Raw genomic sequence first — 21,564 nt, forward strand, 5'->3', positions numbered from 1 at the left:
GAGAGAGAGAGAGAGAGAGAGAGAGAGAAGCTATGAAGTAATTTTATGGTTAGGCGTCAGCACAACAGGAGAAACTGTATCAAAGACTCACAACATCAGAAAGGTTGCAAGCCCTGCACTAGTGGAAGGTGAGTTATGGGAGAGCCTAGCTCTCTGACTGTGTGAGTCGCTTGGCTTCTGGGCCCCTGTTTCCCATTCCTGTAACATGGAGCTAATGTCCTTCCTGACGGGACCATCCTGAGGAGGGATCCAGTGACCATGACTGGCAGGAGGCGGGACCTCGGGTTTCAACAGCACAGCACACCTGCTTCCATTGCTACCCATCTCTGCTGGCCGCCTGCAGGAGAACTCAGATCTGGCAGCCACACTGTTTTATTTTGTATGTCCCCTGGCCTTAGCCTTCAGCAGGGGCCCCAGCAGGCGGGACATAAATTTCCCACCACCCAGAAGAGACCCATTAGCAAAGCCATGCAAATGCTAAGCAGTTCCCAGCGCAGTCCCAGACCGGAGCTCGCCTTTCCTCTGACATTTGTAAAGTTCACGTTTTCAAAATAAAGCCACGTGAAGGCAGAGGCGGCTCTATATCACTTCCGTCAAGCGCTTGCCAGCTCCCCCGCCCCCCTTGCCCTTGGCCTTCACTTCCCCTTTGAAGGGCCAGGGTCTCTGGGGAAAACGCCGCCGTGGGCGGTGGGAGCCACCTTGCCTGCTTCTTTCTTTCTCCCAGCATAGGGCCTGCTTTCTGTTCTCACAAAGGTTCATCCTTTCACTTGTTCTTTATCCTGTGTGATTAATTGAGCACCTCATGTATACCCTCCCTAGAATGTGTCAGACCCACAGCCTTTTCTAGAAGAGCACCAGCACCAAGAAGGGTCATTGGGCAACAGCGGAAGCGCCAATGAGGAGCTGGGTCACAGCCTGGACCCCAAAGCTGCCCCTAACCCAGCCTCAGAGGCTCCTTCAGCAGATAGCTAGGAACTCTGGGGCCCAAAGAGGGATGCAAACTTGCCCAAGAACACACAGAGCAGCTTCTAGACACTTCTCACAAATGCTCTCTGCTCTGTCTTCTCTAGGCTGTGTGTGTTCCTTGCTACTAACCTGCATCTCAGTATTGGGCCCACAACCCCACCCAAGCAGCAGTCAGGAACACACACACACACACATATGCGTGTATGCTTCCACTTCCCTTCCTGCCACGGACACCTCGCACCTTGTGCTCAGGCCGCACTGCTCCCTTGGTCCCTACCTGCCGTGCCTAGGCCACCAGTCTTTACTAGATTCCTAGCCCACTCCTGGTTTGTGAGGAGTGAGTACCTAGCTTCTCCCCCTGCTCGTAGCAGCCAGGGAGCATCTTATCAGCTCACCTATGCATTGGTGTAGCCATTCCACACCACCTGGCTTCCTGAGCCATCAGGAAGGCAGTTCTCAGCCCCACACCCCTTGCTTTCCTCTGGGCACTTGCGCACTGCCCACTTTCTGCTTCATATCTCACTAGCCTCTCACAACTCCCCTTCATTTCTCTCTGATGTCTGAGCCTCTTACATGGCTGTTACCTCTGCCTGGATGCTCTTCCCCAATCCTCCCACCTTCTCTGGGCCTCAATGGAGACTTCACCTCCTCCAGGAAGCCTTCCTTGACCTCTCTAGACCAGGCCTGGCACCTCCTCTTCACCCTGACTGATGGAATTGACACATAACTCATAGTTAAATTACTGTGTTATTCTCCAGGTCCTCCAAGTGATAGGATACTTCCACCACACTCAGCCCTTGGACCGCTGCATCCAGACTGCATCTTCAGGAGTACCTTTCTCATCTCTCTGGACCCCCAAGCTGACTCATCCCACATTTCGGGAGGGAGGTGGCTGAGTGCAACAGAACAACTGAGACATTTACTGGGCTGAGTGGTGACATGCCCCCAGGACAGCCCTGTCCCTCTGCCTGTCTGACAGTGTTAGCTCCCTGCAGTGAGACGCTTCCAGAGGTGACAGCTGAAGGACCCTGTCCACTCCACTCTGTCCGACCCCTCCCTCTCTGTGTTACCACCCTCATCCCATCTCTTCTAGGATGCTACCTCCTACAGGAAGCTCCCTGATTGCCCTGCCTTGTGCCTCCCTGGGAACTCCTTCAGGCTCAGGAGCAGACACATAGCCATTGAATCTGTGCTTACTTCCTAGGCCATGTCTCCCTGTTGCCCTGATTTTCCAGGGAAGTTAATGAAGTCACCGACAGTCCATGCCTCCTGCACTGTGGTGGCCCTGGCCCTTGGGTGAGCACAGAGAAGGTGGCCATGGAGGAGTGAATGCCTCAGAGCAGAGCAGAAAGGCCGACCCTGACCCTGCAGCAACCCTGTAGGATGCTCCTGGGTTCGCTGCTGCCCAGCAAGGTGGGGCTTGTAGGGCTCCTCCCATATCTAAGCCCATGGCAGACCCTAAGTCCAATTCTTTCCCCCTGCTCTTGAAGCTACATGCATAGCAAAGTGGTACCCCCACTTACCAGAAAGGAAAACTGAGGCACAGGCATGTGGGTAACCATACATAGGCTTGGAGCTGACCACAACATTCATTGTTCAAGAAGGGAAACTGAGGTATGGCTCTGCCCAAAGGGCCTCAGTGTGTCAGGGCTCAGCCCTGACCTCCTCCCTGGGCATCCAGGACAGGAGCCTAGGCTGGGCTGAGGAGCATGGTCTCCTCTGGGGTACTGGACCCCGAGCCCCAAGCAGTCTAAGCCCTGTCAGGAAGGATCAGCAGCTCCAGCAGCTCCCTAGATTTAATTAACGGGTCTTTCATCTCTGTCCTGGAAGAATCAGCTATCTTCTGTCTCCTTAATTAACGTTCATTAAGCAAATCAGAACAACGCAGGCTTTGCTCCCCACCCCTTGCCTGGAAGGTTTTAACCCTTGGTAGGTGGGCCTTGGGAGGGGAGCCCAAACAGAGGGCCTGCACCCTGTACAAACACCTAAGCCCCCCCCCCCACACACACACTCTTAACCCTCTAGGGATGGGGAGGATCTACCCTGTGCTGTTCTGTGGTCTACCCTGTGCTCACTATTGCTGCCCTTGCCTAGAGCAGGGCTCCACTGGCTTCATGCTGTCCCCTTGCCAGCCCAGCTTCACCTTTCTTGCTCTCTGCACCCCATCTTTTTGTCCCTTCCCATCTCTTGCTCTTTAAGGTACAGAAGCTCTGTCCTCACTATCCCTGTTGCTGTTCTCACAGGGATCCCAAACCAAACTCTCCTGGAGAAACTGGGGTTCAGAGCCAGCAGGCCTTGTGACAGTGCACTGAGAAGCAAGAACCTGCATGGTCCCCTCGGGGTGCATGCACTTGGGGTAGGAGGCTTCCACTTCTCAAAGCAGGAACTGTCATGCAGGGCTCAGAGATTGGGCATCAAAGCTTCAGGTTAGAGGGGGATAGGCCATGTGGTCTGGAGCTCCTGTGGGTTTGGGGGTACACTACTGGGGTCCTGGCTTCAGGGGACAGACAATGGGCCAGAGTGGTAGGCCCTCCTCAGCCCCTCCTCTTGCCTTGTCTTTTCCTGTAGTGTTGGAACCCTGGGCCTTGCACATTCTCAGCAGGTACTCCACTACTGAGCCATAGTGTGGCGCTTCTAGGCCTCATTTTAACAGAATGGCCCATGGTAGACCCCAGAATGGCCCAGGGTAGACCCCAGAATGGCCCAGGGTAGACCCCTCGTCCCAAAAGGGTTGAATGTGTGAGTGAATCCTGAATTCGGTGAAATGGGAGCAGCACAGGCTCCTTGATGGACAGGTGGCCACACCTTCTCAAGGTCCAGCATTGCACATGGGCAGTCCTTAGCTGTCCTACCAATCCCTTTCCAACTGGTACAGTTAAATTGCCATTTTGTCCCCAGTATCTAGAAAGTCCTAAGACTTTGGGGATGCACATATACCCCTGTGTCTTGGAGGCACTCAGGATTCTGTGCCCTCCCCAAACCCTCTCCTAAGAAGAACCAACCATAGAAAGGTTGGTCTTCTTACTTGGTCTCTTACTGCCCTGACATGTCCTAAGCAAGCCACTTCCCCGCTAAGGGCCCATTTCCCACTTTGTGCAGCTAGAGCCAGACCTCAAAGACTTTACCTTGGATCCTAAGACTTAGGGGCTTAGGTGACTCTCAGCCACAAAGCCCTCACAGGAGGGATGGGTGAAAGCCACCTGATGCACTTACCCTCCACCGGGGCTATCCCGGAGCCTGAACTGTGAGCACCCACCCTTCTGCCTGGGAAGAGACTCCCCAGGATTGATGGTGTGTATGAAGCAAGTGTCATCCTGGAGAGTAAGTACAAGATGGCTGCCATCCCCGAGGCGATTGGAGACTTGACTCTGCCGGCCTCCAGCTGTGTGCTCCTGGGAGTCACTCTTGTCTCTGAGACTCCCCTGGAGTCTGCCAATCCACCAGATGATATAGCCTAATCTGGCATGGTGGGACCTAGGTGGCAAGGGACAGGTCTGGTAGAGAGTCAAGGGAACAGTTTGTGGAGCTGAGACAGGCAACCGGCCCTGGACTCCATTCCCATCTCTGTCTGGCTTCTTGACTGGTTGCTGGTCAATTCTACACAGCAGTGCAACCAGGGGCCACCACATTTTTGCCTTCTAGGAGGCAAGAGAGGCCTGTCCCTGTACTGCAGCCAATGTCGCCACCAGGTGGTTGACACGGAACACCTTAGAGACTCAGAGAAAAGCAAAGCAGGGAACCTGGGGCACCACTGAAACCTCCACTGAGATCACCAGCCAAGGAAAGACTAGCCCAGTTTGGTGGCCATCCAGCAGGTCCTGAAAGGGGCCATCACTTCCAGCCTGGGACCCAAAACCAACCTGGAGTTCTGTGCATCCCACAAACATGCCCTGGCTGCTGCAGGGTACAGATCTTGAGGATACCAGAGTGAAACACATCCGGCTCCTGCCCCTTGACAGTACCCAGCCTGAAGCCCTGTACAGGACAAAGACAAGTTCGTGCCATGGGACTGCTACCACCCAGGCCCCATCACCAGCTCCTGCCCTGCACTCCAGCATGATGGCCGGCTTGCTAGCTTCCTGGCCTTGACAAATGTACAACACCTCAGTGATTGTCTTTCCTTGATCATTCTGCCCAACTTAACCTCTGTTAGGAAGCCTACTCTGACCATGTGGAACTGGTCACGGCTCCCTCTCCTAAGTCCCCACTTTGGTATGCCAGCTGCTGTGGCTGGCTGGTCAGCCCATCATTAGTAGCTATGATGTGACAAGCATCATCCCTCTTATTGGGCTGTGAGACCTTTGCATCCTGCCCAAGCACAGAGAGGACGGACCGAGGCCCTGCTCGCCAGAGCCCAGACTAGCCAGCTTTGCAGGGTCCTGGAGCTATTTCTTAGCGGCTCTCGGCTTTGCTATAGCGATTATTTTCAATGATCTGGGAGTTGAGCAGCACATATTGCCCCAATGCTTAGAAATTTCTGTTGTATGTGCTCAGTGGAAGGTTGGAGGGACCTCAGAGGCTGCCACACAGAACACTGTTCCCAGGGAAGCCACTGTCACTACAGTACAGCTGATGCTGACTGCAGCAGAGGTATGTGTGTGTGTATGTGTGTGTGTATGTGTGTGTGTACTCGTGTGCACATGCGTGCACCATTAGGGCTATGGTTAGCACACAGGGATCTCAACACAGGCTATAGAAGTGAAATATGTAGAGAAACCTTCTTTCTCTGGGACCTCATGTATACCAGAATATTCGTCCAGAAGGACAGAAGCTGGCTCCAGGGACCCTGGCTGCAAAGGCAGATGGAGGGAGAAGATTTGGGGGCAGTCTTAGTAAGACAAGGTGTGGGCTCTGCCACAGCCCCATGGGTGATACAGAAGGGGCCCAGATATCATGTGACTAATGGCTTCTGTGTTGCGCAGTGTGGGTTTCTCGCCCACTCAGTCTCTCAAGGAAATCAATAGAAGCCTTGTAGGTTGAATTGAGACAGTATCTAAGGACCTCACCCAAGCTGAGCCCTTGATTAAGAGATATTAGGGGTGCAGGAGTCTGCTCTGCAGACAGAGGCAAAGAACACGGACCTCCTTGGTGGTCCACGTCCACGTCACTGTCGCCAGCTCTCCTGGGGGACTAGACCACAAAGGCGATGCCAATATCAGGCAGAGGCAACAGGAGTCCACTTTCATCTCAAACTTGTCTTTTTCCTCCTCTCAAGGTGTCCTTGTGATCCTGTATCTAGCAGTGTAAGGAAGGAGGCCCCAGAGGGGTCTAGCACAAGGCTCCCTATCACAATTTGCCCTGCACCCCTGACCACCCATGCCAGACCCCAAGAGAACCACTTCCTTAACCCTGATCATAACTTTCATGCAGGGTTGGAGTCTTACTGGATCTATCCAACCTTGGCTGTGGGAATCTGACAGTGTCCTGCTCCCATGGGATCGTTTTGTTTTACTGTCTACAAGGGCCAGAAGGTGCCTTGGGAAGGACTTTAGTTTGGTGGAGAGAAGGGGAGGCTTCTGTCGATAAGAGGAAGCCTTTTGATAAATCCCAGGTGACAATATCTGCTTTGGGAGGAGAAGCCAGGAGCGCAACACTTTTGACAGAGACCACTGGACAGGTCCGGAGGAAAACTGCCAAAGGTCATTCTGTCAGGTGAAGACCTGCTCTTGTCTTGCCTTTCAGCTCAGGAAGGTACACAGGTGCAGGTAGAGCTTCCATAGAAGAGTCGCATTAGCAGAATAACTTGGTATCTCTACCGAGACCATTTTGCAGGGAGGACTGTGGAGCCAGGATCACGGCCCAGCCAGAACAAGCAGGCACTCCCAGGCACGTCCAGCAGGTGGGGGTGAGCACGAAGGGACAGAGCTCGGATGGTGGGGTGTCGTCTGCATGGGTCCCGCCCTCAGATGCCGTCGGGTTCCGCCTGCAGGGGAGGAGGACTCCAGGGGCCAGTGGAGCGCAGAGGGGCTAAGCACAGACCGCAGCATAGAGTGGATACCGGTGCAGTGCAGAGCGGGGCGAGGGCCATGGCTGTATCCGGGGTCCTGTCGCTCCTGGCAACGGTGGCATCTATGGCGCTGGTGATTCTGGAGACACACTTCGCGGCAGGCGCGGGCATGGGCTCTTGCTACGACGGTGCAGGACGCGCACAGCGCTGTCTGCCTGAGTTCGAGAACGCGGCGTTCGGCCGACGCGCTGAGGCCTCCCACACGTGCGGACGGCCCCCGGAGGACTTCTGTCCACACGTGGGGGCACCAGGGGCTGGGCTACAGTGCCAGCGCTGCGACGATGCTGACCCCCGACGACGCCACGATGCCTCCTACCTCACAGACTTCCACAGCCCCGATGATAGCACCTGGTGGCAGAGCCCATCCATGGCCTTCGGGGTGCAGTACCCCACCTCGGTTAACCTGACCTTGCGCCTAGGTAAGCATGCACCCTGTCACCTTGTATCCGAACCATGGAGGCCCAGGCAGAGGGCTGTGCACACTGGGGCAGACTGCAGCACCCCACGGGTAAGGAGTCAGAACCTGCAAGCCCTGGGTGGCAGGAGGTCAGCCCAGGAGACTCCCCTAAGGGCTTGGGGGAGCAGAAGGCCCCCCTCAGCTGTGGAACTGGGTACAGCAACAATTCCCTAGAAGAACTATTAGGGAAGGGGGGGTCATACCTCCATGATGATCTATCTGATCCATCCTCTAAGACCCGGACTTGTAATCTGGTCAGCTTCAATGCCCTGTGGACGGACCTCTGACGCTGTGAGCAGTTTGGGAATGGGCGTTAGGACAGTTGCCACCAAATGTGAATGCTGTAGCACCCTGGGCAGGACAGCCAGTTTCTTCCTGCCACTGGATAGCCAGCCTGGGCTCTTCGAGTGGCCCCTCCACATTGTTCTTGATTGCTCCACCCAGCCCGAGGCAAGATGAGGGAGCACAAGGCCCTTGAGGCTGGGAACCCAGGGGTCCACTTCTACCCTGAAACTGGACTATTCTCTACCCACTCCAAGTTCAGATGAGCCCAGTGATCTTCTCTGGTTCCTTGCTATGTCCTGAATACTGTGCAAATCTTCCAAAGGTTTGATAACTTGGATTTGGTATTTTCATAACTCATTTTGACACTAAACGTGACCTGAGGCGATTTCTGGCCTTGGTGTATCCTAGTAAGGGCCAATATTCATACATTTTGTTACTGGAATCTCATTTGAGAGCAGCCTACAGCCGCAGAATGAAGCCCGTGAGCTAAGCACTCTTCCCCTGAGCTACATACATCCTCAGCACAGTTCCAAGGTACATCAGGAGCAGCGTTTGGATAGCATCTAATGAAACTATGCCCCGGTGAAAAGCTGGAGGCTCAGAGAGGTTAAGTGCTTTGTGCAGAGACACACAGCTGCTAAATGACAGTCAGGACCCACACATTCCTGTGCAATGGAGGTCAGAATATAAACTTGGCATGTGCTGTACCACCCACGACTACATTGGCTCTTCCTAGCCATGGGTGGCAAAGCCCTGGCAACAGGGCTTTGTCCTCAGAAAAGGGAGGTGGGAAGAATATTTAACCCCTTCAGCAGCATAGGCAGGCACATTCCCTTTGCATCCCAAAACCAGTTCCCAGGGGTGAGGACACATTCTCTGTACTGTCTGGAGCCTGGATGGGGTGGGGTCTGCCCAGACAGGAAGCAGGAAGCTAGGGGAGGTGATGGCCAATGGGGCTGGCAGGACCTCAAGACCATGGGAGGAATCTGGGGCAGGGAAGGAGACACTGTGTTCCCTAACAAAGGCTGTCACACGTGCCCATGAAATCCAGATGCCAAGGAGGGAACTCTAGCCTTGGGCACCAGGGGCATGTGGTCAGAGTGGGAACCCTGTGTTTGCCCTGTTTACACACTGCTGGGCTTTGCCTGATGCTGCAACAAGCAGCCTCTGGAACCCACAGATCCGTGTGAGCAAAGGCATCACATACACGGGCATGAGGCACAGAAGAGATTGTACTGTGAAAGGATGGATGGATGGATGGATGGATGGATGGATGGATGGATAGATGGATGGATGGATGGATGGATGGATTACAGTGCCACACAGCACCCTGGGCACTCGGTCAGCTCAGAGTTCTCTTGATGGGTCTGAAAGCTGTGACAGGGTAGACATCATGCAATGGACTTAGGACTCAGACATAGAAAACCGTTTACCAGGAAGTCAGAGCTCTGTGTTGCACCTCAGCTTCCCTGCTTGTACAGTGGAGACAAGAGTGAGCTGGGGAAATAGCTCAGTTGGTAGAGTGTTTGCCTAACATGCACAGGCCCTGGCTTCCACCATCCCCAGCTCTACATAAACTGATGGAACTCGGGAGGCAGAGGCAGGAAAATCGGGAGTTTTAGGCTAGCCTTGGCTCTGCCTCAAAAACAACAAAAACAAACAAACAAACAAAACAAAACAAAACAAATTAAAAACACTTGCTGCCTCTGAGGACAGTGTGACAGCTACAGGTGCTCAGACTGGGGCCATCATGATCCTCGTGTATGTGTTGGAAGCCCTGGGTGGGGGTTGAGCTCTGCGCGTGGGCTCTGTATCAGAGAATAAGGGCTCACCCTGTTCCAAAAGACATCCCGGCCCAGGCCCCTGCTGTGCTGGCCCATTTTGGGGCTGGGTGTCTTAAATCTGTTGCAGCTAAGCCATGGACGCATAATATCCAGAAATCTAGAGTGTCTTGGCTGTTAGCTGCGGTGGGCTGGTAACGGCCCCTCTGTTTTCCCGCTGCTCCTGCTTGCTGGGTCCCTCCTCCCCTTCCAAGAAGGCTCTTAGGAGGGGAAAATAGAAGACAGCTCTGGCCAGAGTCTCCTGGGGGGGTGGGGTGGGGATGAGGAGCAGGGGGAAGAGGAGGCGGAGGTCAGCCTGGGATGGAGGTCACAGAGTTCCCAGCTCCCCGCAGCTCCTGACATCTGGTCTAGATCCTATCCCGCAGTGGCTGCTGAGCCAGGTCTTCCTGTCTGTGATGAAAAGCCACAGTGGGGCTGGCTGGTGGAGCTGACTGCTCTCGGGGCTTCACTGATGCCTGGTGAGGCTGACAGGACTGGTGCAGGGGGTGGATGGGGACAAGGGAAAGCAGAGGGGGCCATGGGGCAACGGACTGTTCAAGGACCAGCCTCTCAGCCTAGAGGAATTGATTCTTCACTTGTGGGGAAACTGAGGCTCTGAGGATGAAGTTGGTTGTCTGGGGTCACACAGGGCTCAACTCCAGGTCTCTGCTGCTCTCACTTAGAACAGGGAGTAAACGGGTCAGGTCAGACCTGAGCTTTCTGCACCTCCATCCTAGAACCCGGTGCAGTGTCTCTTGGTGTCCTGTCTTGGACTATCAGGACTTTCCCGGGACCATAGAAACATGTCACTGGGTTCTAAGCCCCCAGCTGCAAGGTGAGAAAGCAGGATCAGCCCTAACACCACCTGCTAAGACCTACGGAGCCCATGACCTTTGCTCTTGGCCTTAGAATATAGCTACAGCGGGGCTGTGATGGCGCACACCTTTGATTCCAGCGCTCAGGAGGCAGAGGCAGGCGGATCTCTGAGTTCAAGGCCAGTCTAGCTTACAAAGTTAGCTCAAGAACAGCCAGCACTATCAGTCATTGAGAACCCTTTCTCAAACCTCCGTCCCCACCCCCCAAGAAAGAATACAGCTCTGTCCAGGACTGCAGGCTAGCTATAAGACCATGTGGGGAAAGCCTAAGTCTGAGAATACATATGGGGCAGAGAAGCCTCAACTGGGGGACCGGTGGGGAGCAGTGGCCTTTCAAGGCTTGAAGGTGCAAAGAGTCTCCAGAAGAAGCCAGAGCACTCCAGGCCCAAGGGAGCAGATGGAGGCAGCTGCGTAGATCTGGAACCCTCCAAGCCTAGATGGCTTCAGAGGAAGGCTGAAAACTGTAGAGGTTAAACAGCCACCGTGAGGAGCCTGGCTTGGATAGGAACTGGACTGGGGAACCCACAGAGCGCCTCAAAGTTCCCAAGTCTCCTGAGCCTCGGCTCAGCTGTGCCTTCCTGTGGACTGGGTGGGATGTTTGCCTTGGCCAGGGCCAGAACTTGGGGACAGTGTCCTCCTTCCACCTCCCTGGGGGATTTGGCTGGAATGCTAGGCCCAGGCAGGTCAAGAGTCAAGCAGTGGTGTTGGATAGCATCCCTCCACCCACAGAAGTGGCCCTAGGCCCAGCTGGCCTTGTCCCCACTCCTCAGGACCTCCCACAGTGATGTAGGAGTTGCAAAGGTAGAATGTCCCTCAGTGGGGGAGGGGAATGAGTGGCCTCTGGGCCTCCACAATCTCTTTCCACCTAACCTGTTTTGACTACCACCATGGCTCTGTCCAGACAATGAAAGGCTCTCCTTTTCCATCCCGTGGGGCTTGCTGTAAATGCCTCTGCTTCTACAGGTTCACTCTCTCCTCAACATCTGGTAACCCAGGCTAGCTCATAAGTCAATGGGCACCTCAGGGTGCCAGGTGCCAAGCTCTGGGGATGTGTCAGGGGAACCTGCGCTGTCTACCCAGGTTGAACTTCCCTCAAGGACTATACTTGTTTGCACTCCTGCCTTGGCCCGGTATGGCCCCATTTCCAGCTCTGAACCTCTGTGGAGTGGACGAGGGTCCCTGGTTTCACAGCTTCACTCCACATCCAGCACCAGGCCCCCTGCCTGCTCAGGCTTTTTGGCCAATGTCAGTCCATCGACCACACAGAACTGAACAGAGTGGCTGATGGTCACTTGCGGGCAGTGTTCAAGGGCCTTGCAGGCATTCGATCGCTTAGCCCTCAGATTGCTATTCTCATTTTGCAAATGGGGAAACTGAGGCACTGAGCTATCCAGTTAGGGAGAAGTCGGGCATTTGATCAGTGACTCTCCGGGATCCAGTGTCCTCAGCAGGAGCAAGGGAGTGAACAAGTAGAGGAATGATGACTGAAGGTTGGTCCTTCTAGAGGCATTGTTCCCTCCCTGGCCCTGGCCCTTCCAAGGCAAGCCCTACTTCACATGCTGGAATCGTGACCCACCTCTGAGAAGATCTGCCTTCCCAAAGGCCTCATTCATTTACCTGAGTTTCCCACCCGAGCCCTGAGCATCTCCACAGAGCAGTGTTAACCCAGAAATGAAGCAAAATGATGCGTGATGCAATAGGAGTGAGCGCTGGGGTCACTAGCCAGTCACAAGGGGACAAGCACATCATGATTCTCCTTCTAGAAGGTTCCTGAGCTGTCAGATTCACAGAGGCAGAATGTGGGATGGGGCTTCCAGGGGCTCGGGATGGGGGTGGAAGGCTAATGTTTAAGAGGGCAAACTTGCAGTTTGGGAAGTTGCAGAAGCCAGAGGGTGGACATTGTTGGTGACTGCACTATAGCACAGATGTGCTTAACACCACAGACTGCACACTCAAAAATGACTATGACCATGTATTTTGTTTTCTGTACATTTCTTAAAGAAAAGCGCCCCCTCCCATCTCTCCATATACTTAGGCAAGTATTTCTCAACTCAATGCCCTCTTCAGCCCCAATAATAAATGTTTCCCAGAGTGCTCACTCTCTGGATTCCCTTCTCTCCTTCAATCACTCCACCCCGCCTCTGTTTATTGCGTGTGTTTATTTATAGTCGGCGGTGGTGGTCTGGAATGCCCGTCCCCCTTCTTTGCAAACTTGTATATTCTGTAGACTCCAGTGATCACAGCCGGGACCGACCGACCTCAGAATGATCTTGACACAAAGCCTTATGCAATCACCAGAGAAAACCTGTTTCCCCTGCCAGGTTAGACTCACAGTTTGACCGTTAGGTGATGGAGCCAGGCTTGGTTCAGTTTGGTTCCTGTAGCCCTGTGGATTGTGATCTCTGAGGGCACTTAGTTCTTCACAATGACTCCAAATGCCCAAGGCTGCCAAGAGCTGGCTCAGGAACTGAAGAACTTGATGGCAGGTATCAGGCCCTGGGGTTCAGGCCTGGGATCACTGGAACCAGCTCCCAGTGGTGGGTATCAGTCTAGCCTGCCCATATGTTCCAGCTCAAACCTTGCTGCCCACTTTGGCGCCACCCTCGCCCCACCCCTCCTGGATCCCCAGATGGCTGTAATTAAAGTTTGTTTTGTTTCCATCTTCCAAAAATAAGCCTGGCCTACGCACCAGGTCAGCACCAGACGCCGGCCAGCTCGATTTATGGCAGGCCCAGGTCTTGTCAGGCTGTGTGTCCCAGCTGGTAGGGGAGGTGTGCCATAGCATCCTGGTGCTTCACTCAGGTGGCCCTCGTCACGCCAGCCACTACATTTGAGCCATCAAAGGCTGAACCCATCTCTTTGTTTCTATCAGGATCTCTAGCCCTTTCCCAGAAGTCCTGTTTCCCCGGGCACCAGGGGAGCCCTGGCAGAAGGGTACCTGGCTTTGCATGGCCTTTGTGAGGGCCTGAGGTCCAAGAAAGATGGACTGTTTGCTTGTGGAGTTGAGACCCCGTCTTGTTAATGAAGTGGATCTTGTTAATGGAGCACACACCACAATGGAACTGGTGTGTGTGTGTGTGTGTGTGTGCGCGCGCGCGCACGCGCGCGCGCAGGATGTGCTTGGCTTTGTCTGGCATATAGTAGGTGCTCAGTGTTGGGTTGAGATGCATGAGAGGTAGTCAGGGAGTTGGGGAAAGACAGCATTTGAGGTAGAAGAACAATATACAGGGTGGCCTGGAACTTAGGAGCAAAACTGTCACCCTGGAACCTCACTGGCCCTGGAGCTCACAAGAGCCTTAGTGGCTGCGGGTTTAATGCCTGTCACTGTACACTGGGGCCATTTTTGCTGCCTGTCCTCACAGAGCAGCCTGGAGTCACTCTCCTAATTAACTCTCCAACAAACCATCCCACTGAGCCCCTGTGATGTTGCCTCAGCAGCTCTCGCCTCCTGGCTTGGCAAGGAAGGAGCCTCCATGTTTCCCAGTGCAGAAGCTGCTCTTTCGCTGGCATGCAATCCCAGTGACCCCCATTCTTTGAGGGCAGCCTCCCTGCCAGCCACCTTTGAAGTGTCTCCTGGCTCCCTCCCTCCCAGGAGGTGTCTGGCTGCTCATTGTTTACTGAGCCTGCAGCACTTGTGTCTGCCCCAGTATGAGCACATCTGGGCACATCTGGGCCTGGCGCTCTAACTGGGGAGCCAGCCAGGCACCGCCTGACCCAGCCTAGGCCCCTACGCATCCTCTTCTGCAGGGCTCAGAAGCCCGGTGCCAACTGCGCTGCCACGGAACTTTAGAAAACATCTTAAAACGGAACCTGGCAAGGCGGTTGCTTTTTAAAAAGTTTCGTAAAACTGGGTTTTCTCCAGTTTTAAATTAGAACAAGCTCCAGGAAAGAAAATTGGGAAAAACAGAGGGAAGCTGAAGGAGGAACAGTTGTGCTGAGTTCCGAGGACAAACATGCTCGCCAATTAGCCGGCTGTCTTTGGGGGCCCGTGCCTTTTGTTGGGTTTTTCTGAGACAGTCTCATGCAGCCCAGCAGGCCTTGAACTCACTGTATAGCCAAGGATGGCTTTGAACTACTAATTCTCCTGCCTCTACCTCCAGAGTGCTGAGACGAGCCATATGTCACCACACCTAACTGGGACCTAGTCTTCTAATTTTTTTTTTCTCAAATTATGTCTGCGTGTGGATTCTGTGTCTGGGTGTGTGTGGAAGCCAAAGGTAAACTCGGGGTGTTACCCTTCAGTTGCTATCTACCTTATTTCTTGAGGGAGGCAGCACCACTCACAGATTCAGCTAGACTAGCTGGCCAGTGAGCCCCAGGGTTATCCTCTATCTGGGATTGAGGGCAAACATCCCCATGCCCAGACTTTTTTGCTAAGAACTCGAACTCAGATTCACTATGGTCCACCACTTTTTGGACCCCCTACGGTACCTGTATCCTTCGTTTTGACTGATTTTCCCAGGGGGGCCTTGGCACTGCAGACTGTCAATGGCTTTGGTCACTAAGGGAACTGCTGTCCTGTAGGTCTCTTTAGCTATTTCTTCAGACTCCTGGTCTCCCCAGTCTATTATAATAACTTGATGATTTGTCTGTGCCATTAGGCCATGACCCCCTCCCCCACCCACGGAGGCCTCTTTGTCTGATTCTGGGAAATATCCCTGCGGTTCCTCATCCCTGTCACCCAACTGCAGTCCCACAGGGACAGTATATTTATGCTAGATTCTTCTTTTGTTGTGGTGAAGTACACATAGCATATGGTTGTATCCATGTTCAACTGTGTGCAGTTTGGAGTCACAAACACACTCCTGCTCTGGACCTGTAGTGAGGGCTCCAGGTTCTGTTACCTTAAGAAACAGAACAAGCTGCCCTGCTCCCAGGCCCTGCGGGCCCCACTGCACTCATAAAGTGGACAATCCTTAGAAAGGACATTTATTTTATAGTTTAATTATGTATATGCGTGTGCATGTCTGTGTGTGGGTATGTACACATGAGTGGAGGTGCCAAGGAGGCCAGAGATTCAGGTCCCTTGTATTTACAGCTACAGAGAGCTAATTATCCCAGTGCTAGGAACTCCTGTGCTCTGTAACAGCACCATATGCTCTTAAGCATTGAACCAGCTCTGTTGAGCCCCTGCAATGCTGTGTGTGTGTGTGCACGCGTGTGCATGCGTGTGTATATGTGCTCTCGTGCACATACAAGACAGGGTAAGTCAACAACTGTCTTCCTATTTATTCCCTATCTTGTTGCTTTGAGACAAGATTTCTCACTGAGCTGAAAGCTTGCTGCTTGGGGTGAGGCTGGCTGGCCACTGAGTTCTTTGGGTCTGCTTATCTCTGCACTCCCCGACTCCCACCCACTCCATTCTGGGGTTACAGGGACGTGCAGCCGTGATTCATGTTTTACATGGATGCTAGAGACTGGAACTCTTGTCTTCCTGCTTAGCAAGCAGGTGCTGTCAGCCACTGAGCCATCCTCTAGCCCCTCCCTGAGCCCACACTGTCTCTGTGCGTGTGGTGCGAGGCATGTTTCAATGTTGATCTGTCTGTGACGCATTTCTTCCGTCTAGCACCCCACCCTCGGGGCTTGTCTGTATTTTAGGGTCAAGGTTGCCCCACTTTTCCAGGCTGAACAGCCATCTGTTTGGCATGGCCTGGGCTGTTTCTGCCCCTTGGCTGTCCTGAGCAGTGGGTGTTGTGAACACAGATTTGTATGTATATTTTTTGAGGCCTGGCTTCTGTTCTTTAAGGATATGTCGCACCAGGCTTGCCGGGTTGTAGGGTAAGGTTGGCTTTTGATTTTCTTTCTGTCTTTTTTTAAAACAACTTTTTAAAAAAGATTTATTTATTTTATGTATATGAGTACACTGTAGCCTGTCTTCACACACACCAGAAGAGGGCATCAGACCCCAGTACAGATGGTTGTGAGCTACCATGTGGATGCTGGGAATTGTACTCAGGACCTCTGGGAGAGCAATCAGTGCTCTTAACCGCTGAGTCGTCTCTCCAGCCTGACTTTTGGTTTTCTAATGACCTGCATCTGTTATCCACAGTGGTGGCATTTTAAAAAACTTACCATCACCAATGCACAGGATGGCCTCTCTGTGTTGTTGCCTTGTTATTGCCGAGGTGTGTGTGTGTGTGTGTGCCTGCACTCACACCCAGGGCTCAGCTTAGCCGTACAAGGCTTGCTTAGCAAATGTGAAATGTTGATTTTGCCTCTCATCCCTTGAACATAAAAGCACACAATCTCATGATTCTTACACTCACGGTTCACACACCCACCATTGAGTCAACCGTGGGATGTTCTCATCGGCCCCTATAACTCTGTGCCCATGCGCAGTCATTGCCATCCCAACGTCTCATCCTGACATCCAAATACCACTAGCTTACTTTCTGTCTATGGATTGGCTGCTTCTGGGCACTCGGCATAAGTGAGGTCACACTGAGACTGCATTCCTTGTCACCATGATTAGCAGGCATTTGGGGCATTCTGAGCATTGCTTCGGACCTGTCCGTCTAGTCGCTCCAGGTCATGTGACTTTCTGTTGTTCTTGGCCACCTGCCTGAGAGGGGAATCCTTGGGTGGAACACCAACCCTGTTCAACATCCTGAGGCGACACCAGCTTGCTTCCTGAAGTGCCACTTTCCCTGTAACTCCCAGCTGTGGGGTCTCACCTACCACATGCCCTCCATGGTACTGAGTCTTGCAGTCTTCATTTTATCTTATTTGGTTTTGTTTGTTTGTTTACTGAGCAAAAAGAGACACTGCCATTCAGGGAACGATGGTTCTCCATGGCTCAGGTTCCCATGCAAGGAGGTGAGCTGAGCTGGATAAAGGACGGGCTAGCAGCTGGGAGGCCTGCAGGCGTAGCCCTCTCCTTGCTCCTCTGACAAGCATCAGCAATGGAGAGGCCCTCTGGCCCAAAACTCCAGGGAGTTCTGCCAGCAGCCATCCTGCCCAACCCCCTCATTCCACCCCGACCCCACTCAACCCCACCCCTGACCCAGGGCTGTCTGTGTACCTGTTCCCTTCTATAAGATGGTCTCCATCTGCCTGGCTACAGGGAAGGCCTATGAGATCACCTATGTGAGGCTGAAGTTCCACACCAGTCGCCCTGAGAGTTTTGCCATCTACAAGCGCACGTACGCCAGTGGCCCCTGGGAGCCCTACCAGTACTACAGTGCCTCCTGCCAGAAAACCTATGGCCGTCCTGAGGGCCACTACCTGCGACCGGGCGAGGATGAGAGGGTGGCCTTCTGCACCTCTGAGTTCAGTGACATCTCCCCCTTGAGCGGGGGCAACGTGGCCTTCTCCACCCTGGAAGGCCGTCCCAGTGCCTACAACTTTGAGGAGAGCCCTGTGCTGCAGGTCAGGGGACAGCTCAGCCTGGGGAAGGAGGGTGACAGGATGGGATGTGGGTCAGGGAACAGCAAGTAAATCAGCAGAGCTAGGACCTGAGAGACCTTCTGGTTGTCATACCTTCAACCCTAGAATCCTGCCATCTTTTGTGGATACCTGGCTTACTTTTATTTTTAAGTGTAATTCATTTATGTATTTGATTTTTCAAGAAAGGATTTCTCTGTGTAGCCCTAGCTGTCCTAGAACTCACTCTATGGACCAGGGCTGGTCTCGAACCCGAGGAGATCTGCCTGCTTCTGCCTCCTGAGTGCTGGGATTAAAGGTATATAACACTACTGCCCAGCTGTTTTTAAACGTTTTTGTTTATTTATTTATCATTTTAATAAGCTGAAGCAGAAAGTCCATGAATCCCAGGGCAACCTGCAGTTCACCTGGTTTCCCCCAGCTGTGCATGAGTGGAGAGCTGCCTAGGGAGAAATGTGTTCAGAGACCCCCTCCCCTGCTCCACTTGGTTTCATAGTCACAACACTTCCACTGCTGAGTCTTTTTTAGTTCCCACCCAGGCCTTGGCTCCCTGGTTCACAGAGGCCTCAGCATCTCCCAGGGGCCCTCTGAGAACACAGTATGGTTTGGAGATAATGTGCTTGCTCAGCGTGCACAGGACCCTAAGTTTGACCCCGGTATCACAAACAAGAAGAAACACAAGGGTCCCAAACCTGTCTAGCTCATGGGTAGATTGCTTACCCAGCCTGAATGGAGCCCTGGGTCCCATCCCCAGCACCTCATAAACTGGGTGTGGTGGTGCACAATGGTGTATTCCTAACATGTTGGAAGTGGAGACAGAAGGATTGGGAGTTCAGGGCCATCCAGGGCTACATGTGAGTCTGAGGCCAGTCTGGGATGAACATAATCCTGTCAGAGGAATAAAAGGGAGGAGGAGGAAGAGGAAGAGGAGGAGGAGGAGGAGGAGGAAAGGGAGGAGGGAGGAGGTGGACTCCAGCCTTACCCCAACCTCTCACAGTCAGACCTGCCTTCAACAGAACCCTGAAAGCACAGTGACCTTTGCAAATCCCAGCCCCAGGAGACCTGGAGAGTGACAGGGACCCGCAGCCTCAATACCGTACAGAGTTCTCAGGACTGAATCCTGCTGGGGTGAGGAACAACTATGCCAGGAGCTCATTTTCCATCCTGACGGCCTGATTGCTAAGCCAGGGGCTCCTGGGTTGAATTAAAACGTTGATTAATATTCAGCCGGAGCCGCCTCTGATTATAACAGCAGGCGGATGGAAATGTCACTCTCCACGTGCATCCCCCCACTTCCTCACCACGCGCTTCCACGGGGAAGCTGCTCATCCAGCCCGTGATCAGCAAGAATCTTTCAAGGGTCTGCTCTGTGCCAGACAGAGCCCAGGGGCTCTGGCTTGTGGGGCTCATGTTCTGGGGTGTCAATCCTCTGCCTGTGAGGAGCTACAGGGAGAAAACAGCAGGAGAGAAGGCAGGTGACCCACACGTAAGGGTCTCAGATGGGCTTCCTCAGCCACTGTACACACATACACACACACACATCTGTGCAGATGCCAGGCCCCATGACCAGTGGCTAACCACACTCCTCCTCCTTCTCACACCATCAGGGGAGCTAACCCAGCTGCATTTTGCACATAGGGAAACAAGCACCGAGGCATTGGGCCTTGTCCCAAGATTGACCCAGGTCTCCTAATTCCAGGTCTGTCCTCAGGATTTGTCTTGGCCAGCCTGTCCCTGTGCCCCAGGGCCACCCCCACCTTCCGAGGACCAGTGGGCAGGATATCCCAGGGGAGCAGGCCAAGAACACTTACTTATGGTGTCCTTGTTTCCTTTCCCAGGAGTGGGTCACCAGCACTGACCTCCTGATCTCTCTGGATCGGCTCAACACGTTTGGGGATGACATCTTCAAGGACCCCAGGGTGCTCCAGTCTTATTACTATGCTGTGTCTGACTTCTCTGTGGGTGGCAGGTAGGCTGGGAGCAGGGCACAGGGCCAGGGGGAGGCGGGCAACAAGCCCCACCCCAGGTCTATGAGCCACAGAGCAGCTGCTGGTAAAGAACTTGGGATGATCCAGATGAGAAATAAACAGGACCCCCAAAACCTGTGTGCATTTGAAGCCTTGCTGCTGGCTCCCTTCTGCCTCCACAGGCCACCCCCAACACGTTCCCACCAGGAAAGAGAAGAGACAATGAATTCCCACCCCAGGCCTGTAGCTGGCATATCAGACATGAATCCAGCAGCTCTCAATAAACACATCAGTGTGTCCCAATGAGCCCGAAGGCCTGACTCAGTTCTGCAGAACAAATGCTAGGGGTGCCCTGGGCAGAAGCCTCCCTGAGCATGACAACTAGGCTTAAAGGAGGAGAAGGCTGTGAGGTGGGAGTAAGGGCCATGGACCTCTGTCCATGGGGCCATGGGCAGAGCTCATTCCCATCTTTCCATTCCTGAGAGCTGCTGATAGCTCCGATTGTTAAAACACCGATTTCCCCACTCCTGTGACAGAACGCCCAACACTCCTGTGACAGAATGCCCAACAGAGGCACCTTAAGGAAGGAAAGATTTTGGCTCACCAAAGTATAGTTTGAGGGTCCAGCAGCACGACGGCAGCAAGTAAGTCAGAGAGAGGTGAGCACAGACATGTAGCTTGCTTTCTCATTATCCACCCGGGACCCCAGTCAATGGGACTGTACTGCCCTCGCTCAGGACTCAGGCTGGGTTGTCCCTGCTCAGCGGACCCTCCCAGAGGTTTGTCTCTCAGGTGATTCTAGATCCTGTCTGGTGGACAATATGAGTCATCCATCCTTGGTACAGCAGTGTGGGACAGGGTGAGGATAGGGAGGAGGCAGAACCTGCAAGAGGCAGGGAGCTGGGACCATGACGATACTGTCAGGGCCGGGAGCCTGGGCTGACCTGTAAGCAGATGAGGATGTAGCTCAAAGTGACAGGTGGTGAATGTGGGCAGACAGTGAGGATGGCTCCCAGATGCTGGGCTCCCACCATGCAGAGATTCTTGGGCAATGTTAAAGATGGAGGAGGTGGGGAGGAGCTTGTGACCAATACCTTGCCCTTCCATGGAAGACTCTGTGTGAGGGGATCTCAGGGGACACAGGTGAGAAGCTCCAGATGACCCCCACACACTGTAAGTCAGGTCAGACCTCCCAGCAGGACTCCAAAGACAGTCATGGCCTCCATCTGCTGTGCCTGCTGTGAGGGGCTGCAGGCCAGAGAACATCTGGATCCCAGCTGCGGGCCCCACAGCTGGCTGTGAAGGCCACTCTCAAGAAGGAACAGCACCTTCCCCTGGGTCAGGATTCATGGGGGAGCAGGAGCTTGTAGTATCCTCTCAGGGATGGAGTATACTTCCTTAGTTCCCGTGGTGACCGCCCGTCTTCCATGACTGACTGATGCTGACTCATTCCTACCAGCAGCCACAGGGTGTTGCTGCCTACCCCGAGCTCATGAACAAACAGTACCAAAACTCTGTGTCCTCAGATTAGAGATGGGGCCCTGGCAATGGCCAGTTATCCCGCACTGCCCTCTGAGGACTTGACTTTGGGAAGCCAGGATGGGCTCTGGCTTGTGCTCTGCCCCTCAGTGTCTGCTGCAGCTGGGGAGTACAAGTCCCTCCCACCTCCAAAGACACTCCCACTTCCAGAGATACTCCTACCTCCAAGAACACTCCCACCTCCAGAGACACTCCCACTTCCAAGGACACTCCCACCTCCAGAGACACTCCCACTTCCAAGGACACTCCCACCTCCAGAGACACT

The 21,564-nt window shown here is 53.7% G+C and overlaps 1 protein-coding gene across 2 annotated transcripts in view; it reads left to right on the forward strand.

The window, feature by feature from the left end:
• Positions 1-6,935: 6,935 nt before the first annotated feature.
• The window catches only part of Lamc3 (laminin subunit gamma 3), a 60,706-nt gene continuing 46,077 nt past the window's right edge, over positions 6,936-21,564 (forward strand). Inside the window, exons 1-3 of one of the 2 annotated variants that reach the window (XM_021186157.1) lie at positions 6,936-7,392; positions 17,474-17,778; positions 19,632-19,762. In XM_021186157.1, coding sequence (XP_021041816.1) covers positions 6,993-7,392; positions 17,474-17,778; positions 19,632-19,762 — 836 coding nt within the window. In that variant the 5' untranslated portion in view covers positions 6,936-6,992. The remainder of the gene's footprint in view (positions 7,393-17,473; positions 17,779-19,631; positions 19,763-21,564) is intronic. The other variant, XM_029474612.1, reaches the window with a different exon arrangement.

The sequence above is a fragment of the Mus caroli genome, chromosome 2 (assembly GCF_900094665.2).
Source record: "Mus caroli chromosome 2, CAROLI_EIJ_v1.1, whole genome shotgun sequence".
Taxonomy (NCBI): Eukaryota; Metazoa; Chordata; class Mammalia; order Rodentia; family Muridae; genus Mus; species Mus caroli.